This window comes from Malaclemys terrapin, chromosome 1 (genome assembly GCF_027887155.1).
Source record: "Malaclemys terrapin pileata isolate rMalTer1 chromosome 1, rMalTer1.hap1, whole genome shotgun sequence".
NCBI lineage: Eukaryota > Metazoa > Chordata > Testudines > Emydidae > Malaclemys > Malaclemys terrapin.
The window spans coordinates 289,952,638-289,972,974 of record NC_071505.1 but is presented as its reverse complement, the minus strand read 5'-3'; the positions used below and the strand labels follow the sequence as shown (position 1 = coordinate 289,972,974).

General features: G+C 46.5%; 1 protein-coding gene across 2 annotated transcripts in view; it reads right to left on the bottom strand.

Moving 5' to 3' along the window:
• The window catches only part of NAA16 (N-alpha-acetyltransferase 16, NatA auxiliary subunit), a 100,861-nt gene that overhangs the window by 66,578 nt on the left and 13,946 nt on the right, over positions 1–20,337 (bottom strand). For both annotated transcript variants that reach the window (XM_054013926.1, XM_054013908.1), the window contains exon 3: positions 759–863. In XM_054013926.1, the coding sequence (XP_053869901.1) occupies positions 759–863 (105 nt within the window). The remainder of the gene's footprint in view (positions 1–758; positions 864–20,337) is intronic.

The window sequence follows — 20,337 nt, the reverse complement described above, 5'->3', positions numbered from 1 at the left end:
CACGCTAGTGCGCCGTACAGTCACATCCCAGCTTACCATACATTATGTCTGTGTGGACAAGCTATCTTCTGTTTTATAGCTGGTATTCTTAAAACTCTATGGCAGTTAAAAAGATTTTGCTCACCATGAAGAACGTTGTCTCCCAAGGTTTCATTGTTACATGCATCCATCTAGTCAAATTCTAACCACCACTACTTTATAGTACGGTCTACTTTTGCTGTAGCATTGAAAAATTGACCAAATCCTGATTTCTTGTACCATACAAGCAAATGACCCTTTAAAAGAACGCACTGATGATTTTATATGCACAACTTCCAATTTGCAGCAAACATTTAACAATGAAATGCCCACAATAAAGTGGGAGAAGGCATCCAAATGGGGGGAAAAACATTTTAAAAAACCCTTGTTTTTATTTTATTCAGCAAAGGATATTTTTATTTGTTTTTAAACAAAGAGTAGGACGGCTTTGCAGTGTCCTGCATCTACCTGAAACAGAATTTTTGCCATCAAGTTCTCTCCCTTTTCATAATGCAGTTACCTTGCAATTTTTACAGGGGAAACATTTCTTACTACTTTTCTTTCACAATATAAAATAAGGTTTGTTTTAAAGAAAAGAAGATATGTATCAAAAGGCCACTTTATGGAAACCCACCAACCAAACCAACCACACACTGGACCTCTGATACCCAACATAAGAACTACTTGTGCAAAATAAAGACAACCAGTATAAAAAAAGGTTATACCATTAGAAAGGATACAGACATGACTCTTTACGTCATTACGAAGTCCTTTACGAACAAATTCGTATGCTTCTTCTTTCTTCCCTAAACAATTCAAGGTCAGTCCTTTCATAGCCAAGGTCTCTGTAGAAAAGATTTTGTACTTGTGAATGTGAGAAATCAAAATGTACACTTACCATTTATGGTGACTGTGACTGAATATACTCTGTATTCACACTCTACACACTACTGTAATCATCTTTATAAAAGATATGCCTTCTAAGGCATCATTTGAAAAAACTCAATTTGCTGGTCAATACCGTCCTGATAAAATATATGTGGCAACATTGTATGTGAAGTTATAAGATTCCAGTGTATAGTATTACAGTAGAACCTCAGTTATGAACACCGCAGGAATGAAGAGATGGTTCATAGCTCTGAAATGTTTGTAACTCTGAACAAAATGTTATGATTGTTCTTTCAAAAAGTGTACTTCCAGTTCCAAATGAGGTGTGTGGTTGACTGGTCAGTTCATCACTCTGGTGTTAGTAACCCTGAGGATCTATTGTATTAACATATGCCAAACAAGTCTGTCCTAAACAAAGGAATGTGCATTCTGCTTAATTTGCATTTAAACAGTAAACAGAGTCATTGAGCTAGAAGGGAAAACAAAGGAAGCTCAAACTGTGGAGAAGAATGCAGCAGGTAACACCTATCGCCAAATATTGTGCGTCTCCTGGTACCTAGCTGGAAATGTTTTTCAAAGGGGGTGGGGCACTGAAACCATAAAAAGGAGGAACAAACACCCCCAGGCCTCAGCCTCTCTCTCTGGCCATCAATTCACTGCATCTGAAGGAATAAAGGAAGCAACCGTTGGACTGGAGAAGAGGCCGTGACCTAAAGAGTTCAGTCAGTAAGACTGCTGGAAACGTGGTAAGAACTTTGCTTTGAATTTAACATAATTTGTTAAGTTAGGCATCAGTAGCATTTTATCTTGTAACCATTATGATCACTATGCTTCATTACTTATACTCACTTAAAATCTCTAAAGAGAGCATTTTAAGTGCAGCAGAAGTAATCAAACTGATTTCAGGCTCCTTCTGCCAGTGCTTGCTGTTGGAATTTTTTACCCTTTGGAGTTCTCCTGTTTGTCTCTTTGCTGTGGAGCACTATTTTTGGGGGTTGCTGTTCTATTGTTTTATTTAATCCAGTGTGTTTAAACTGATGTGTCTGGGAAATTCCATTGGGGAGGCAAGCTGTGCGTGTATTATTTCTATTAAAGAAATAAACAGACCATATATAGCTTGTACACTGCTGCAAAATCCTACTTCAATGCCTCAAAGTGGCGCAGCAGTAACCCTGGCTTGTCTGACAGTGAGGACAGCGGAGTGTATTCTTCAGTAGGTTCAAACATGCTATTAAGGCGTCAGACTACCAACCCAGGGAGAGGACAGCTGTCCTTCTTGAGATTGGGTGCTAGCTAAGTTGAGGATGTAAATGCACCACTGACTGCATAGCCAGCGGGTGGATGAAGAAATGGCAAAAACACCACGAATAAATGGGACCCAACTCCTTATGTACTCCTCGATCCATTCTATCAGAGTGGTGGGGAGTTCAGTCGACAAGAGGCTGTTAATCTCAGAGGCCAGAAAAAGGACTGCCCTCTCAGTGTGCACCTATAACTGCAGGACACTCACGAGAGATGATTCGATCAACCACCTGATGGAGGAGAAGGCAAGGACAGCCTGCGACATCATTGGTCTCTGCGAAATATGACGAAGAAAGGAGATGGAAGTGAAGTGGAGAGACAAAAGTGTTGGGAAAAGGAAAAGGCGCGAGAACCATTGGAGGAATCTGCTTCATCATCAATAAGGAATGGTGTTCAAAAAATCATCTCCTGCAAATTCAAGTCATAGCACATCAGAGTGCTACACCTCCAACTGAACAAGAACAGCACCCTCAAGATTATTCAGATCATGTTCTCACAAGCACAAGTAAAGATGATGTGGAAGAATTCTATCAAGAGCTTGAGGAAACCCTTGCTCAAAAGTCCACATACACAATTGTGATGGGAGATTTCAAAGCCAAGAAGGAAAGAAGGTGAAAAGTTCATTGGAAGGTATGGCATTGGCGAACAAAAGCCATGAGGAGAGCAACTGGCAACTCTGGAGGAGATGAAAGAAATGTTCATTGGTAACACCTGATTTAAGAAGGCAGCCAAGAGGAGGTGGACATGGATTGCGCCCAATGCAAAGGCGGCGGCGGCGATTGACTATGTTCTGATCAATAAGTGGCGCATTGTACAAGACAACTTAGTAGTACCATCACATCACTCCAGTAGTTGCTTGCTCAGAGCACGTCTCAACTTCAACGAAAGGGCGGAGAAGAAAGCGCTACAGATGGCGAATCAGAGACAGCAGCCAAAAATATTGGACGAGGCAATCTTGAAAGTGAACATTTTCAAGGAAGACTGGAGTCTTATAGATAACTGCGATGAAGATTGTAAAAACTTGACTGATAAGTTGAGACAATGTGTGAAATTAGCTGAGAAAGAAAGGCCAAAAAGAGCGAAGGGAAGAATCTCAGAGGAAACGCAGAACTTGCTAGAGAAGCGGAGGAATAGGAAGCGAAATGAAGGTGACAAACTTGAATACTCCCTCCTCTGCAAGTTGATAAGATGACATCTAAAGGAGGACTTTGAGAAGTACCAAAATGAAAGACTCTTAAAGATGGCTAAAGATCGCAGAAGCCTCAAAATACGCAAAAGGGAATTGACACTGTACAAGTCAACAATAATGGCGCTGAAGAACGGGGATGGAAAACCGGTAATTGACATAACAGAGATGGAAGCAGTGTGCAAAGATCTCTACACCGAAACGTTTGCGTCTCAGATAAATATCCCAGTACGAACAATTCAGACATTGAGCATGCACTCCCAGTCCTTGTCAGCGAAGTTAGACATTCAGTTCACCAAATGAAGGAAGAAAAAGCCACAGATGGACTGAATCGAAATAAGAGCTGGAGACCAAGATCCCTGGGAAACCCTTGCTCAGAGATTTAGCCGTTACTAGAAAATGCAGAAGATACTGTGACGTTGCACTCTACAGGATTTTAGAAAAATATGCTAATGAGTGTAAATATAATGTAACTGGAATATGCTTCATGCAAAAGGTCTCTTGTAAGGTATCATTACAAAGCTGATAATCTACTGAATGTGTTCATTCTGTTTGTATGAATGTATCATTCTTGTACCTGAAACTAGAAATACGAAATAACTAAGGGCTTATTGTAATTATGCAAAGTCTGGGTCATTAATTGTGGTTTGGAATCTTGATGGCTCCCATTAACCAGGACAATTGACTGTAGATGGCTCTGTTTTACTTGCAAATCTTCCTGTATACACGTGTGCTGGCAAGTGGGTAATGAAGTCTTACAGTGACATGTGATCATGTCATCTGAACTGGAATCCATCTTTAACCTGGTGTTTTTCCATTTAGGAGAAGGGGTGGGAACCCAGAGAGGGACAAAGGATTCCCGCCTTATGCAAAAGATATACAAGAGGGTGGAACAGAACAAAGGGAGCGGCCATCATGAGAAATCCCCTAGCTACCATCTGAGCTGGAACAAGGGCTGTACCAGGGGAAAGGATTGTGCCCAGACTAGGAAGGTGTCCAGTCTGTGAAAGAAACTTATTGAAACATCTCTGAGGGTGATATTTAATCTGTATTCAGTTTTATTACTGTACTAGGCTTAGACTTGTGTGTTTTATTTTATTTTGCTAGGTAATTCACTTTGTTCTGTCTGTTACTACTTGGAACCACTTAAATCCTATTTCTGGATCTAATAAAATCACTTTTTTACTTATTAACCCAGAGTATGTATTAATACCTGCGGGAGTTGGGGGGCGGGGGGGAACCAAACAGCAGTGCACATCTCTCTATAGAGGGCGAACAATTTATGAGTTTACCCTGTATAAGCCTTATACAGGGTAAAACGGATTTATTTGGGGTTTGGACCCCATTGGGAGTTGGGCATCTGAGTGTTAAAGACAGGAACACTTAAGTTGCTTTCAGTTAAGTCTGCAGCTTTGGGGTACGTGATTTGGACTCTGGGTCTGTGTTGGAGCAGACTGGCGTGTCTGGCTCAACAAGACAGGGTGCTGGAGTCCCAAGCTAGCAGGGAAAGCAGGGGCAGTAGTAGTCTTGGCACATCAGTTGGCAGCCCCAAGGGGGTTTCTGTGACCCAACCTATCACAGATACCATCTAGCTAGAAGGAGTCCAATATCATTCTGCTGTTCAAGAAGGGCGATCATGAAAATCTAGAGAACTATCGTCCAATATGCCTGCTCTCACGTCTACAAGCTGTTCAGCAAAAAACAAACAACAAACTGACTCTCTCGGCTGCTGCTCGTCCAGACTCTGAGAGCAGGCAAGCTTTCGAAGGAATTTCGGTACAATGGACCATATTTTCACTATAAACCAGCTATTGGAACGCTCAAGGGAATACAAATTCTCTTTACGTATTGCTTTTGTCAAACTATGAAAAAGCGTTCAACAGCATGGAGATCAAAGCAGTGTTGAAAGCTCTTGCAGAGCAGGGCATCGAGACAAACTGTCTCAAACTATTATGCAAATTCTAACTGCACTACAGATATAACTATTTGATACTCCTCTTCGCATCCCAGTTAAGAAATATGTGCAAAAAGGAGACACGGTTTCACTGAAACTCTTCACAGCCTGCCTCAAAATGGTAATGAGGCAGATGAATTGTAAGGGTGGAATCAACATCAACGGAGAGCACTTAAACCATCTCAGCTTCGCAGAAGATATTGTGTTGATTGCCAAAAATACTATTCAACTACAGAAAATGCTGCGAGAACTCAACACAAAAAGCAGTCAAGTTGGATTGAAAATTAACCGCTCCAAAACTAAATTTATGCAGTCTGATACCTTGCCAGAAGTCCAAACAAAGGAGAACAAATAGAAGAAGTTGAGCAATGCGTCTATTTGGGCCAAGAAATTAACATGCACCACAATCAGGAAGGTGAACCCTCGCAAAGAAAAAAAGCAGGTTGGTACGCATTGAATTCTATCAAGTACGTCCTCAAATGGGGGGGGAGGAGGGGGAGAGAGGAGACAAAGAGAAGGGGACAAAAAACCCACACACACACACCCCCAACAAGGCAACACGCGCCAGCCTCTTCAACACAACAGTACTGCCAGCAATGTTATATGGCAATGAAACATAGGCACTGACAAAGACAGAGAAGCAGCAACTGTCTGTCACAGAGATGGCAATGGAAAGAAGAATTCTGGGAATTTCAATCCATGCCCAAGTCCCCAACGAAGTGATCAGATACAGTGCAGGATGTCATCGTTGAGAGCAGGCATAGTAAAATGCGATGGGTCAGGCATATAGCAAGGCTCACTGACAATTGATGGACTGCAGCTATCGCTGAGTGGTACCCACAGGAACTGAAATGACCACTCGGCTGACCTCCAAAGAGATGGGAAGATTTTATTGTATAAAGATATGGTCACACATGGAGAAGGAAGGCCAGGATGTGAGAAGAATAGAAGATGTGTTGTGATAGGCGCAATCTATATGAGGGCTGAAGGGCTGATTGATCAAGGCGATCAAGGCTACAGCTTGTATTGTCCCGGAGAGGGCTGGGCAGTACAGCACATACATTTCTAGGGGGAAATCTAAGACTGCGTGTATGATGGAATCACCCTGCAGTATAACAAAAGCTGGTGGGAGCCAGCATGTAATCAAGAAAATATGTACTAAATAAATATGTAACATGTGGCTGACAGGCTGCACTTGCACACCCTCAGCGTGTGGCTTACATGCTGGAAGGCTGTCTGTGAGCAGCGGAGGCTGAAGAGGGGAGAAGAGCTCCTTCAGCAAGGCATTGAGAGGCATCAGAGCCTGCAGGGCAAGGGTGACATAGCTGCTCATTACTCTGGATTGTCATAGGTGACAAGTGATACAGATGCAAGATGCTTTGAATTTAATTCAGTAACAAGTTAATCAGTGCACTGAGACTAGTTTAGATCAGGACAGAGGCTTAACAGTGCTCAGCACTGCATTACAGAAGTGATTTGATTCCTGGCCGCTTTGTATTTTCTATTTGTCCTTCTGCAAGCAAACAAAGACATTTGACTTGCTTTGATGCAGTTTAAGATTAAGTGACCTGAAGCAATTTTTACAAGAGGTTATAGTAATGTATTTATGCTCTAGATAATTAGGGCAAGAAGAATGGTCTTATGATTAAAGCATGGGATCAGAAGCTGGAAGCAGGGTGGATTTGATTTAAAATGTGATTTAAATCACTAGTCAGGAAGACTCGATTTAATCATGGATTTCTAGATAAAAGTGTATTCTTGTTGGTTGTTATAACCTTAATACATATTCTTCACAACTAAGAAACAGATGGCGTTTTCATTTTTTAGAAGGTACACACTATACATTTTTAAAGTGATTTATTTTGAAAACTTTTCAGATTAGTTTTACGGCTATATCAGAAAATGAATGATTGGTTATTTCATTTGCCAAAAGGTAACTAAAGCAGATATTTATGAAGTCACTGGGAGGTGAACTATCGCCAATTCAACAGGTTAATCATTACTAGGGTTACCATATGTCCAGATTTCCCCGGACATGTCCAGCTTTTTGGTGCTCAAATCCCCGTCCGGGGGGAATTGCCAAAAAACCGGACATGTCCAGGGAAATAGGGAGGTAGCATAAGTCAGGGTCCGCCCAGCCCTAGCAGGACCCGCCGGGTCCGCAGCACAGCCCAGCCACCCGGCTACACTGTAGCGAGCTCGGGCAGTGGAAGAAGGGGGGCGCAGCCACAGAAGGCGGCGGAGGGACCGCTGCTGCCCCCTGGAGGCCAGGCGGACTGCGTGCCCCAGCCGAGCCCGCAGGACCACGGGGAGGCCGGGCCCAGCCAGTGGCTCGGGCTTCCCTCACGGGCCGGGACTCCCCGGCCACTGGGGGACCCTTCCTGCAGCCACTTCACCCCGCGTGGCAGGAAGAAGGCTGCGGCACGGGGCAGGAGTGCGGCGTGTGCTGGTGCTACAGGGACCCGCGTTGCCCCGGTCGCCGCTGAGCATCCGAAGCCCCCGCCAGGCAGAGGCTGCCGGGGGAGCGGGGAAATGGTGCAGAGGCTCCAGGGTGAGAAGAAGCAGGGGAGGCAGGGGCATAGAGGCTGCAGGGGTAGGGGGCACAGGGGCTCCAGGGCCAGTGGGGAGCAGGGGGCACAGAGGCTGCAGGAGTGGGGGTGTGTGCAGGGGCTGCAGGGTGAGTGGGGAGCAGGGAAGCACTTCGCAACCCCCAACCAAGATCAAAGTGGGAGGGAGGAGGGGGAATGTGGGGTGCTCAGAGGAGGGGGCAGAGTTGGGGCAGGGACTTTGGGGAAGGGGTTTGAATGGGGGTGGGGAAGGGGTGGGGCCAGGGGGGGTGGGAGCGGGGAAGGGGCGGAGTTGGGGCGGCCAGGGCCCCGTGGAGTGTCCTCTTTTTTAAATGTTTGAACATGGTAACCCTATCATTACTATTTGGAGGATTTTCTTGCCAGGCTGTATTAGGAGGAGAACATCATCGGACAGACATTTAAAACTGTTTTATTTAACTAAAACAATAACGTTATGTATACTGGATTTTTCTTCAACAGCAAACATAACATTTTAACAAGACAAACATGAATTTTTGAATTTAGTTAAACATTCACGTTTTTTAAAATCAGGTTTGTTTCTGTTAAAATTGTTTTTAACTAAAATACTTAATGAATTTGCTTTAAAAAAAATCAAATCAACTATGTCAGCTAGGTCAACATGAGAAACTTAAAATATTGGTTTCTGCAGCTAACTCAGTTGTCTTCACCTTCATTTCCCTGTTTGGACTAATTCATTCCAAATTGAGAAATCATTTGGGACCTGAAAAAAGTAGGAAAGCTTGTTTTTCTTTTCCAGATTATGAATAAAGGAAGAAAATATTCTTTCTACCAGCAGAAGAAGCTACTGCGGTTAAAAGTGAGATCACTTCAACAGCCTCTGAATCTAAGTGCTTAAATGACTTACACCAGTTCACTGGTGTGACTCTCTTTCAAATATCAGCAGCAAACTTATTTCTTGAATGGTTTTTATTCCCAAACTGGGTCTCCTTTACAGCCTGCTGCAATTATAGGTTTTCCCTTCTAGTGAGAGAATGGTATGGTAGATCTCAAATCAATGAAGGCTACACTCAGAAAGACCTCAAGACTTCTAAAATATGCTGCTCAAACAGTTTCACTTTTGTTTCCACTGCCTGTCCCTCCCTTCTCACATTTATCTCCAGACTTCTTCTCCTTGTCCAAATTTATTCCGCCCCAAACAATCTTCTATTCACTGAACTTTTTGAAACTTTATACTTTTAGAGAGAGGTAAGGGATTGACTTTGTACACAAATTTGCAGAGGGACAATAGGGTTGAGGTCTGTTATTTTTCACCTTAATATATTATTTATTTAAAAACATTTTTGCTGTTAACAAGCATGTTATCTGAAGACACAAATCCACAGTTTGAGAACTGCAAAACTAAGCATCTCTGATGGTATCTTCTAGACTGAGCACTGAGTTCCACTGGATAGATAGAAAGATTAACCTCAATAAACTATACCGAAGCCCCTGGAACCTCATAAGATTGGGTCCTTAATCCATGAACTATTGGAACTCGTTTACAAAAACTTTCCTTAAACATTACATGAATATATTGTCTGATACTATAGAATTAGAATTTATAATTCCTATTCCAAGATGAGAGATCGTTGAGCTATAATTTACCTTAATTAAAACTATCTTTAGGTAAGTTTTTTCCTCAGAAAGCATTTTATCAAAAAATCCGATTTAAATAAAAAAAAATATTTTTTTTAAATCGTTGATTTTTATCCACCCTGGAAGGAAGACCTTTATGACCTACAGAGACAGTTGTACTATTCTAGGATACTGGTTTTCAACCTTTTTTCATTTACAGACACCTAAAAAAATTTCAAATGGAGGTGCAGAGACCTTTGAAAGTCAGTCTGTGAACCTTCAGGTTCACGGACCACAGGCTGGGGGAAAAAACCCAGTTACTTACCTTCTGTAATCGTTGTTCTTCAAGATGTGTTGCACATGTCCATTCCAATGTAGGTGTGTGCGCACTCCAAGCACAGTTGCCAGAAAATTTTCCCTCAGTAATATCTGTCAGGTCATCTCTGGCACAGTGTGTCCATAGCACTGGTATAAAGGACCCCACCGACCCCAATCCCTTCAGTTCCCCTTTCAACAGAGTTGGCCAGAAAGAAGGTAGGAAGGCCGGTCTTGGAATGGACATGTGCAACACATCTCAAAGAACAATTACGGAAGGTAAGTAACTGTTTTTCCTTCTTTGGAGTGCTTGCACATGTCCATTCCAATTTAGGCGACTCCCATGCAGCTGTACAGGTGGCGGGCGTGGAGTTCATTGACATGCTGATGACAACACAGCTTGACCAAATCGGGTATCATCCCTAGCCTGCTGAGTGATGGCGTAATGAAAAGCAAATGTGTGCACTGACAACCAAGTCACTGCTCTGCAAAGGTCCTTAATAGGTACCTGTGCTAGAAACGCTACTGAAGATGCTTGCAACCTTGTGGAATAAGCAGTAAAGATGGGGGGGTGGGAACACCCACTAGTTCATAACACGTGCAGATACATGACGTGATCCACGATGAAATTCTTTGAGCTGAGATAGGGAGACTTTCATCCTGTCTGCAACTGCTAAGAACAGCTCAGTAGATTTCCGGAACTGTTCGGTCCTTTCTGTGTCGAAAGGCAGTGCACAACTAGCATCCAATGAGCAGATGATCTGCTCTTCTCCATTAGCATGTGGTTTCGGACAGAAAACTAGAAGGAAGATAGTTTGATTGCTATGAAATTGGGAGACCACCTTTGGAAGGAAAACTGGGTAAGAACGCAACTGCACCTTATCCTTAAAGGATACCATGCATGGTGGCTCTGAAGTGCGGGTACAGATTTCCGAAACCCTCTGGTCGAAGTAACGGCCACTAAGGCGGCCATCTTCCAGGAGAGTTATAGCAGCAAGCAAGATGCCAGCAGCTCAAACGAGGGGCTCGTAAGCTTAGATAAAACCAGGTCAAGATCCCAGAGCGGGACTAACTGTTGTACAACCTCAAGGCCCTTAAGGAAACAGTTAGCAATATTGCTTGAAAAAATGGATTGGCCATTCACCCAAGGGTGAAAAGTAGAGACCGCTGCCAGGTGGACTCTAATGGACGACATGGTTAAACCTTGCTGTTTTAAGTGTTGTAAATACTCTAGAATGAATGGCAGTGACAATCGCGTAGATGAAACACTTCTGAGAAGATGAGCTAGAGAACCGCTTCCATTTTGCCAGTTAAGTGGCCCTGGCAGAGGGCTTTCTGCTTCCTAATAGAATCTCATGGACCTGCTCCAAGCAGGCTAGTTCTGCAAGGTTTAGCCATGGAGCTTCTGGGCCATCAGGTAGAGGGATCAAAGGTTCAGGTGGAGCAGACAATGACTATGGTCCTCAGAGATCAGCGGGACTGGTAACATTACTGAGAGGTCCAGCAAAGTGGCAAACCAATGGTGTTGGGGCCAAGCCAGAATGACCCGCGCTCAGTCCAGCTTGATCTTCAGCAGGACCTTGTGCACAAGCAGAATAGGAAGATGACCCATCCATGGAAGAACAAAAGCATCTGAGTGTGACCCAAAGCTATGACCCAGAAAGCAGAACTGGTGACACTTCCTGTTGTGTCTTGTCACAAATTGATCTGGGGAGTCCCCGACTGCTGGAAAACAAGCTTCATGACATCTAGGTGAAGGGACCATTCATGCCAATCTGAGAAGGATCTGCTGAGGTGATCTGCTAACTCCTTTTGTGCTTCTGGTATGTAGGAGGCCTCTAGGTGAATCAAGTGGGCTAAGCAAAGATCCCACAACTGAACTGCCTCCCTGCTCTATATCATGATATAGAACAGGAATATAGAACATGGCTGTCGTATTGTATATTAGAACAGATACATTTGTGCCTGTAACATGAGGCTGAAATGCCTGACAAGCCAGGCGGACTGTCCTGAGCTCCTTAACAGTGATGTGTAGAGACAGCTCTTCCGGGGACCAAAGGCCTTGAGTTCTGAGAGGACCCAAGTGAGCTCCCTAGCCTACTGCTGATGCATCTAAGACTGGGGACAGCGATGGGCAGGACAGTGAATCATAGAATAGCAGGGTTAAAAGGGACCTCAAGAGGTCATCTAGTCCAACCCCCTGCTCAAAGCAGGACCTATTCCCAACTAAATCATCCCAGCCAGGGTTTTGTCAAGCCTGACCTCAAAAACCTCTAAGAAAGGAGATTCCACTACCTCCCTAGGTAATCCATTCCAGTGCTTCATCACCCTCCTAGTGAAAAAGTTTTTCCTAATATCCAACCTAAACTTCCCCCACTGCAACTTGAGACCATTACTCCTTGTTCTGTCATCAGGTACCACTGAGAACAGTCTAGATCCATCCCCTTTGGAATCCCCTTTTAGGTAGCTGAAAGCAGCTATAAAATCCCCCCTCATTCTTCTCTTCTGCAGACTAAACAATCCCAGTTCCTTCAGCCTCTCCTCATAAGTCATGTGCTCCAGCCCCCTAATCATTTTTGTTGCCCTCCACTGGACTCTTTCCAATTTTTCCACATCCTTCTTGTAGCGTGGGGCTCAAAACTGGACACACTACTCCAGATGAGGCCTCACCAATGTCGAACAGAGGGGAATGATCACGTCCCTCAATCTGCTGGCAATGCCCCTACTTATACAGCCCAAAATGCCGTTGGCCTTCTTGGCAAGAAGGGCACACTGTTGACTCATATCCAGCTTCTCATCCACTGTAACCCCTAGGTCCTTTTCTGCAGAACTGCTTCCTAGCCATTCAGTCCCTAGTCTGTAACAATGAATGGGATTCTTCCATCCTAACTGCAGGACTCTGCACTTGTCCTTGTTGAACCTCTTCAATGGATGGGTCATCCTGTGAGAACAGGATGCCCCCACAAACTATCATTGGGTACTGCCACCAACTGAGTAAGGCAAGAACCGGGGAAAGAATCATAAGGACCACATCCACATGGTAGCAGTTTGGTAGCTACACTGAAACCAGCGACGCCTGGAGTGGTCTAAAATGTAGCCTCGGGTACTGCACTAAATAAGTACATGCAGCCGTATGACTCAAAAGTCTCAGGCAACTCCAAGCCGTCATCATCAGGTGATCCTTGAAGTAGATTATGAGCACCATAATTACTTGAGAGCGCCCTTCTGGGAGAAAGGCTCTGGCTTGGACAGAGTCGAGCACTGCCCCGATAAATTCTATCCTCGGTACTAGAGTAGGGGTAGATTTCTGCATATTTATAAGTAAACCCATGTCCTGGAAGGTCGACTGGATGAGTTGTATGCTGGACTCCACTTGAGCCCTGGTCTGTTCTCTGACCAGCCCCTTGCCTCCTCAAGAAGGCCACTACAACTGCCGTGCACTTTGTAAATACTCATGGGGCAGCCGACAGGCCGAAGGGGAGAACGGCGAATTGGTATTGCATGTGATCCATGACAAATCTGAGGAACCTTCTGTGTCCCTGAAAAATCAAGATGTGAAAATAGGCGTCTCTCAAATCGAGGGGGGCATACCTGTCCCCTGGACCCAGGGAGGGGATGATGGAAGCCCAGGAGACCATGCAGAACTTCAGCTTCTTGAGGTAACTTAAGTTGGCACAGCTTGAAGATAGGTCTGAGACCTCCCTTGGCTTTTGGGATTAGGAAATAATGGGAACAGAACCCCAACCCCTTAGATTCCATGGATCCTATTCCATGGCTCACACCCATAGGAGTGACTGTACCTCCTGGGCCAGAAGTTTCTCATCAGAGGGGTCCATGAAGAGGGACCAGGGAGGATGGGGGTGTAAGAACGGAGCGGCGAACAGCAGAGGCTAACAGCGGGAGTTTGCCTGGGAGTTTGCGTGGGGAGAGCGCACTGAGGCTTTCATCTGCAGGTTTCTCCGAGTAGTTCCTGCAACAGTTGAGGAAGCTCCTAAGAGGACGGTGATATGGAAGGTGAGCGATCAGCTGTTGTAACCTGCACAGGTTGTGCCATGTTTGTCTTTCTTCCGCAGGACAGAAGCGACTTTGTCTGCACAAAGTGCAAGCTGGTCTCCATATTGGAGGAGAAGGTTCGAGGGCTGGAGAAACAAGTATCAACTCTGCGTTGCATAAGGGAAAATGAAGATTTCCTGGACAGACGTCAGGAGATGCTTCTACGGCCACAATGTTCTGAAGATTCAGAGCAGGCGCAGCAGGGACAGAAGGATTGTGAGGAGGTTTGGCAGCATGTGACCTCCAGAAGAAGAAAGAGGAGCGTCCATGCACCAGCAATGGAGATACAGGTGAGGAATCGTTTCCATGTTCTCTCTACAGGTGCTAATGCGGAGAGTGGACTAGATGGCCCATCTGAGGGAAGGGAGCAGAAGGAGACTCCACCGATTGGAAGGCAAAAGATGCACTGTCCCAGGGATGGGGGTTCCACGACCACCACTCCCAAGAGGAGGAGGAGGGTGGTGGTGGTCGGGGACTCCCTCCTCAGGGGGACTGAGTCATCTATCTGCCGCCCTGACCGGGAAAACCGAGAGGTCTGCTGCTTGCCAGGAGCTAGGATACACGATGTGACGGAGAGACTGCCAAGACTCATCAAGCCCTCGGATCGCTACCCCTTCCTGCTTCTCCACGTGGGCACCAATGATACTGCCAAGAATGACCTTGAGCGGATCACTGCAGACTACGTGGCTCTGGGAAGAAGGATAAAGGAGTTTGAGGCGCAAGTGGTGTTCTCGTCCATCCTCCCTGTGCAAGGAAAAGGCCGGGGTAGAGACCGTCGAATCGTGGAAGTCAACGAATGGCTACGCAGGTGGTGTCGGAGAGAAGGCTTTGGATTCTTCGACCATGGGATGGTGTTCCAAGAAGAAGGAGTGCTAGGCAGAGACGGGCTCCACCTAACGAAGAGAGGGAAGAGCATCTTCGCCAGCAGGCTGGCTAACCTAGTGAGGAGGGCTTTAAACTAGGTTCACCGGGGGAAGGAGACCAAAGCCCTGAGGTAAGTGGGGAAATGGGATCCTGGGAGGAAGCACAAGCAGGAGAGCGCAACAGGGAAGGACTCCTGTCTCATGCTGAGAAAGAGGGACGATCGTTGAGTTATCTTAAGTGCCTATACACAAATGCAAGAAGCCTGGGAAACAAGCAGGGAGAACTGGAAGTCCTGGCACAGTCAGGGAACTATGATGTGATTGGAATAACAGAGACTTGGTGGGATAACTCACATGACTGGAGTACTGTCATGGATGGATATAAACTGTTCAGGAAGGACAGGCAGGGCAGAAAAGGTGGGGGAGTTGCGTTGTATGTAAGAGAGGAGTATGACTGCTCAGAGCTCCGGTATGATACTGCAGAAAAACCTGAGAGTCTCTGGATAAAGTTGAGAAGTGTGAGCAACAAGGGTGATGTCGTGGTTGGAGTCTGCTATAGACCACCAGACCAGGGGGACGAGGTGGACGAGGCTTTCTTCTGGCAACTAGCAGAAGTTGCCAGATCACAGGCCCTGGTTCTCATGGGAGACTTTAATCACCCTGATATCTGCTGGGAGAGCAATACAGCGGTGCACAGGCAATCCAGGAAATTTTTGGAAAGTGTAGGGGACAATTTCCTGGTGCAAGTGCTGGAGGAACCAACTAGGGGCAAAGCTTTTCTTGACCTGCTGCTCACAAACAGGGAAGAACTAGTAGGGGAAGCAAAAGTGGATGGGAACCTGGGAGGCAGTGACCATGAGATGGTCAAGTTCAGGATCCTGACACAAGGAAGAAAGGAGAGCAGCAGAATACGGACCCTGGACTTCAGAAAAGCAGACTTTGACTCCCTCAGGGAACAGATGGGCAGGATCCCCTGGGAGAATAACATGAAGGGCAAAGGGGTCCAGGAGAGCTGGCTGTATTTTAAAGAATCCTTATTGAGGTTGCAGGAACAAACCATCCCGATGTGTAGAAAGAATAGTAAATATGGCAGGCGACCAGCTTGGCTAAACAGTGTAATCCTTGCTGATCTTAAACGCAAAAAAGAGGCTTATAAGGAGTGGAAGATTGGACAAATGACCAGGGAGGAGTATAAAAATATTGCTCAGGCGTGCAGGAGTGAAATCAGGAAGGCCAAATCACACTTGGAGTTACAGTTAGCAAGAGATGTTAAGAGTAACAAGAAGGGTTTCTTCAGGTATGTTAGCAACAAGAAAATCAAGGAAAGTGTGGGCCCCTTACTGAATGAGGGAGGCAACCTAGTGACAGAGGATGTGGAAAAAGCTAATGTACTCAATGATTTTTTTGCCTCTGTCTTCACGCACAAGGTCAGCTCCCAGATTGCTGCACTGGGCAGTACAGCATGGGGAGAAGGTGGCCAACCCTCTGTGGAGAAAGAAGTGGTTCGGGACTATTTAGAAAAACTGGACATGCACAAGTCCATGGGGCCGGATGTGCTGCATCCGAGGGTGCTAAAGGAGTTGGCGGGTGAGATTGCAGAGCCATTAGCCATTATTTTTGAAAACTCATGGCGATCGGGGGAGGTCCCAGATGACTGGAAAAAGGCTAATGTAGTGCCCATCTTTAAAAAAGGGAAGAAGGAGGATCCGGGGAACTACAGGCCAGTCAGCCTCACCTCAGTCCCTGGAAAAATCATGGAGCAGGTCCTCAAGGAATCAATTATGAAACATTTAGAGGAGAGGAAAGTGATCAGGAACAGTCAGCATGGATTCACGAAGGGGAAGTCGTGCCTGACTAACCTAATTGCCTTCTATGATGAGATAACTGGCTCTGTGGATGAGGGGAAAGCAGTGGATGTGTTATTTCTTGACTTTAGCAAAGCTTTTGATACTGTCTCCCACAGTATTCTTGCCACCAAGTTAAAGAAGTATGGGCTGGATGAATGGACTGTAAGGTGGATAGAAAGCTGGCTAGATCGTCGGGCTCAACGGGTAGTGATCAATGGCTCCATGTCTAGTTGGCAGCCGGTTTCAAGTGGAGTGCCCCAAGGGTCGGTCCTGGGGCCGGTTTTGTTTAATATCTTTATTAATGATCTGGAGGATGGTGTGGACTGCACTCTCAGCAAGTTTGCAGATGACACTAAACTAGGAGGCGTGGTAGATACACTAGAGGGTAGGGATCAGATACAGAGGGACCTAGACAAATTAGAGGATTGGGCAGAAAAAAACCTGATGAGGTTCAACAAGGACAAGTGCAGAGTCCTGCACTTAGGACGGAAGATTCCCATGCACTGCTACAGACTAGGGACCGAATGGCTAGGTAGCAGTTCTGCTGAAAAGGACCTAGGGGTCACAGTGGACGAGAAGCTGGATATGAGTCAACAGTGTGCTCTTGTTGCCAAGAAGGCTAACGGCATTTTGGGCTGTATAAGTAGGGGCATTGCCAGCAGATCGAGGAACGTGATCGTTCCCCTTTATTCGACATTGGTGAGGCCTCATCTGGAATACTGTGTCCAGTTTTGGTCCCCACACTACAAGAAGGATGTGGAAAAATTGGAAAGAGTCCAGCGGAGGGCAACAAAAGTGATTAGGGGTCTGGAGCACATGACTTATGAGGAGAGGCTGAGAGAACTGGGATTGTTTAGTCTCCAGAAGAGAAGAATGAGGGGGGATTTGATAGCAGCCTTCAACTACCTGAAGGGGGGTTCCAAAGAGGATGGAGCTCAGCTGTTCTCAGTGGTGGCAGATGACAGAACAAGGAGCAATGGTCTCAAGTTGCAGTGGGGGAGGTCCAGGTTGGATATCAGGAAAAACTATTTCACTAGGAGGGTGGTGAAACACTGGAATGCGTTACCTAGGGAGGTGGTGGAGTCTCCTTCCTTGGAGGTTTTTAAGGCCCGGCTTGACAAAGCCCTGGCTTGGATGATTTAGCTGGGAATTGGTCCTGCTTTGAGCAGGGGGTTGGACTAGATGACCTCTTGAGGTCCCTTCCAACTCTGATATTCTATGATTCTATGATTCTATGATAACTGAACTGGATGGTATCTCTCAGTTCCATCATGCTCAGAACCCAAAGGTCCAATATGGGACCATACCCAGAGGAAGTGGGACAAGTGGTCTGCAAAACAAAGGGTAAGCTGGATCCAAGATTTCTAACATGGGTAAGGCATCCTTGAGCACCCCATCAAAATGCCTGCTTAGAGTATCCCAAATGTGCGGGAGGAACAGGCATTGATGTCGAGGATGGCATGGGTGAAGGCCTATACCTGAAGCCCTTACTCCTCTTCCTCTGATCCACCAGCTCGGCAGGACTAAGGAAGGATCAGGAGGATTGCTGGGGCTTATAATGCTTTCTCGAAGTCACCAAGGTGTATAAGCCCAGGGACTTAAGAGTAGCCCTGGAATCCTTGAGGCCATGGAGCTTGGAGTCTGTCTGCTCTGAGAAGAGCTAAGTGCCCTCAAAGGGATGGTCCTGGAGGCTCTCCTGAACCTTATGTGGGAGGCCCAAGGATCAGAGCCAAGAACTCCTATGCATGACCTCTGCATAGGCCAGGGACCAGGCAGCCAAATCCACAGCATCCAGGATGGTTTGCAGGGAAGTCCTTGCTATCAGTTTCCCCTCCTCAACCAAAGAGAACTCCCTTCTGGCTTCTTTGGGCAATGAATCTTTAAACTTTAACACAGAGTCCCATGTGTTAAAGTCAAATCTTCTCAGGAACTCTTGATGGTTAGTGATCCTGAGCTGCAAACCCCTAGTCGAGTAGACACTCCTCCCAAACAGGTCTACTCCTTTGCTTTGGGGGTCCCCCCTTCTAGCCCCTGCTGCTCTTGCTCACTGGCAACAGAGACCAACAAGCATGCCGGGGAGCGAAGAGGGGAGGGGGGGAAATGGGTATACAAAAATTCATCTCTCTGAGCTGGGACAAAATACTTATCGGCCTTCTTGGCCATGGGTTGTAGGCATGCCTGGGTCTGCCACAGGGCCTTTATTGGGTCCATGATGGCCTTGCTGAGAGGAAGGACCATTCTTGACAGGCCCACGGCAGTCAAGATCTCCACCAAAGAGTAAGAGGACTGCTTAAACCTCCTCCACCTGAATGCCCAGGTTTTGAGCCACTCTTTTGTGACTCTCCTGATGGGCTTCAGTTGTCGTGGGAGGGCGATAAGTCTGCTCCTGCCACGGCCTCATCAGGGGAAGAAGATGAGGAAGCGGCCTGAACTAGCAGGAGGCACTGATCCTAGCCTTCAGCACAGGCCAGGTCCTGTGGCGTTGGCTCCTGGTACTCAGCACCAGCCTCAGGAACCCCTGGATTGGGCTCTGATTAAACAAGCGGCAGCACTCTTCCCTCAGAGGCCAACAAAAGAAGCGCCTGAGCAAGGACCCTGCATTGGGGAAAATACCCATGTGTTCCAGAAGAGCCACTGCACAGGCACCTGCTACCGGCTAGAAGGCCAAGCAGTCGACAGCATGTCCTGGCCAATCTCCAGGTAGTGACGACCTGCATTCCGGGGCTGGCTCATAGAGCAGGAGACATTTGACCCCACCTCTGACTCGGAGGAGAAGGAGTCTCTGTGCGGAGACCATGAAGGAGCGGTTCCCACCAGTGCCAGCATGGAGAAGATCAGGACGGGGCCATCATGGCCAGTTTCCCTTTAGAGGGTACCGAGGGCCTCGGTATCAAGCTGCAAACAATAGTCACAGTCTCTTCTGCACCCTGGTACAGACACCACTGACTGTTGTACTACCAGTGACATCAGCACCAATAGCGAGAGCAAGTCTCTAGCCTCAGCAAAAGCCTCCGGGATGGGTGGCACCGCCAAAGTGCCTGTACCATGCTGTCCCTCTGGTACAGATGGATCGTCCAGTGCTGGGCTCAACAGTGCCTGCAAAGGGGATGGAGTTAACTGTGCCAGCTGAGCTGCTGGAGCCCGGAGTGGCCCGACGTGGGTTGCACTTTGCGCTAGTCTCCATGCCTGGCCATCTTCAGGGTTGGGGAACATCGTCACTTGGCAGGCATCGTCTTTGTTTTTTCCTTGGCACTGGAGATGGTGAACAGTGCCAAGATTCCCAGACAGTGGGAGGCATGCGCCTCACTGACACCGAGGTGCTCGGTGCGGAGTCTGAATGGTCCAGGTCGGGGAGGGAGGGGGGAGTGTCTGAGTGCTGCTTCCATCAAGATGGACTTCAGCCTAGCATCCTGATCCTTTTTAGTACGGGGTTTGAAGTCCCTGCAAATCTTGCAGCGCATCCAAACGTGAGTTTTCACCAAGCACTTAAGGCAACCGGACTGCGGGTCATTCAGAGGTATAGCCTTTCTGCAGGAGGCATATGGCTTAAAGCCCGGTAACCGAGGCAGGCCTTGGTACCAGAATGGAGAAAACGCTGCTGATAATGGAGGAAAACTAACTCTAAAAGAAACAACCAACTATGAACAAGAATTATGTACAGAAATACAGAGAAAAAGTCCGCAGAGGAAGACATGCAAGAGCCAGCATAGACTATTTCCAGCTACCATTATGGGCGGTAAGAAGGAAC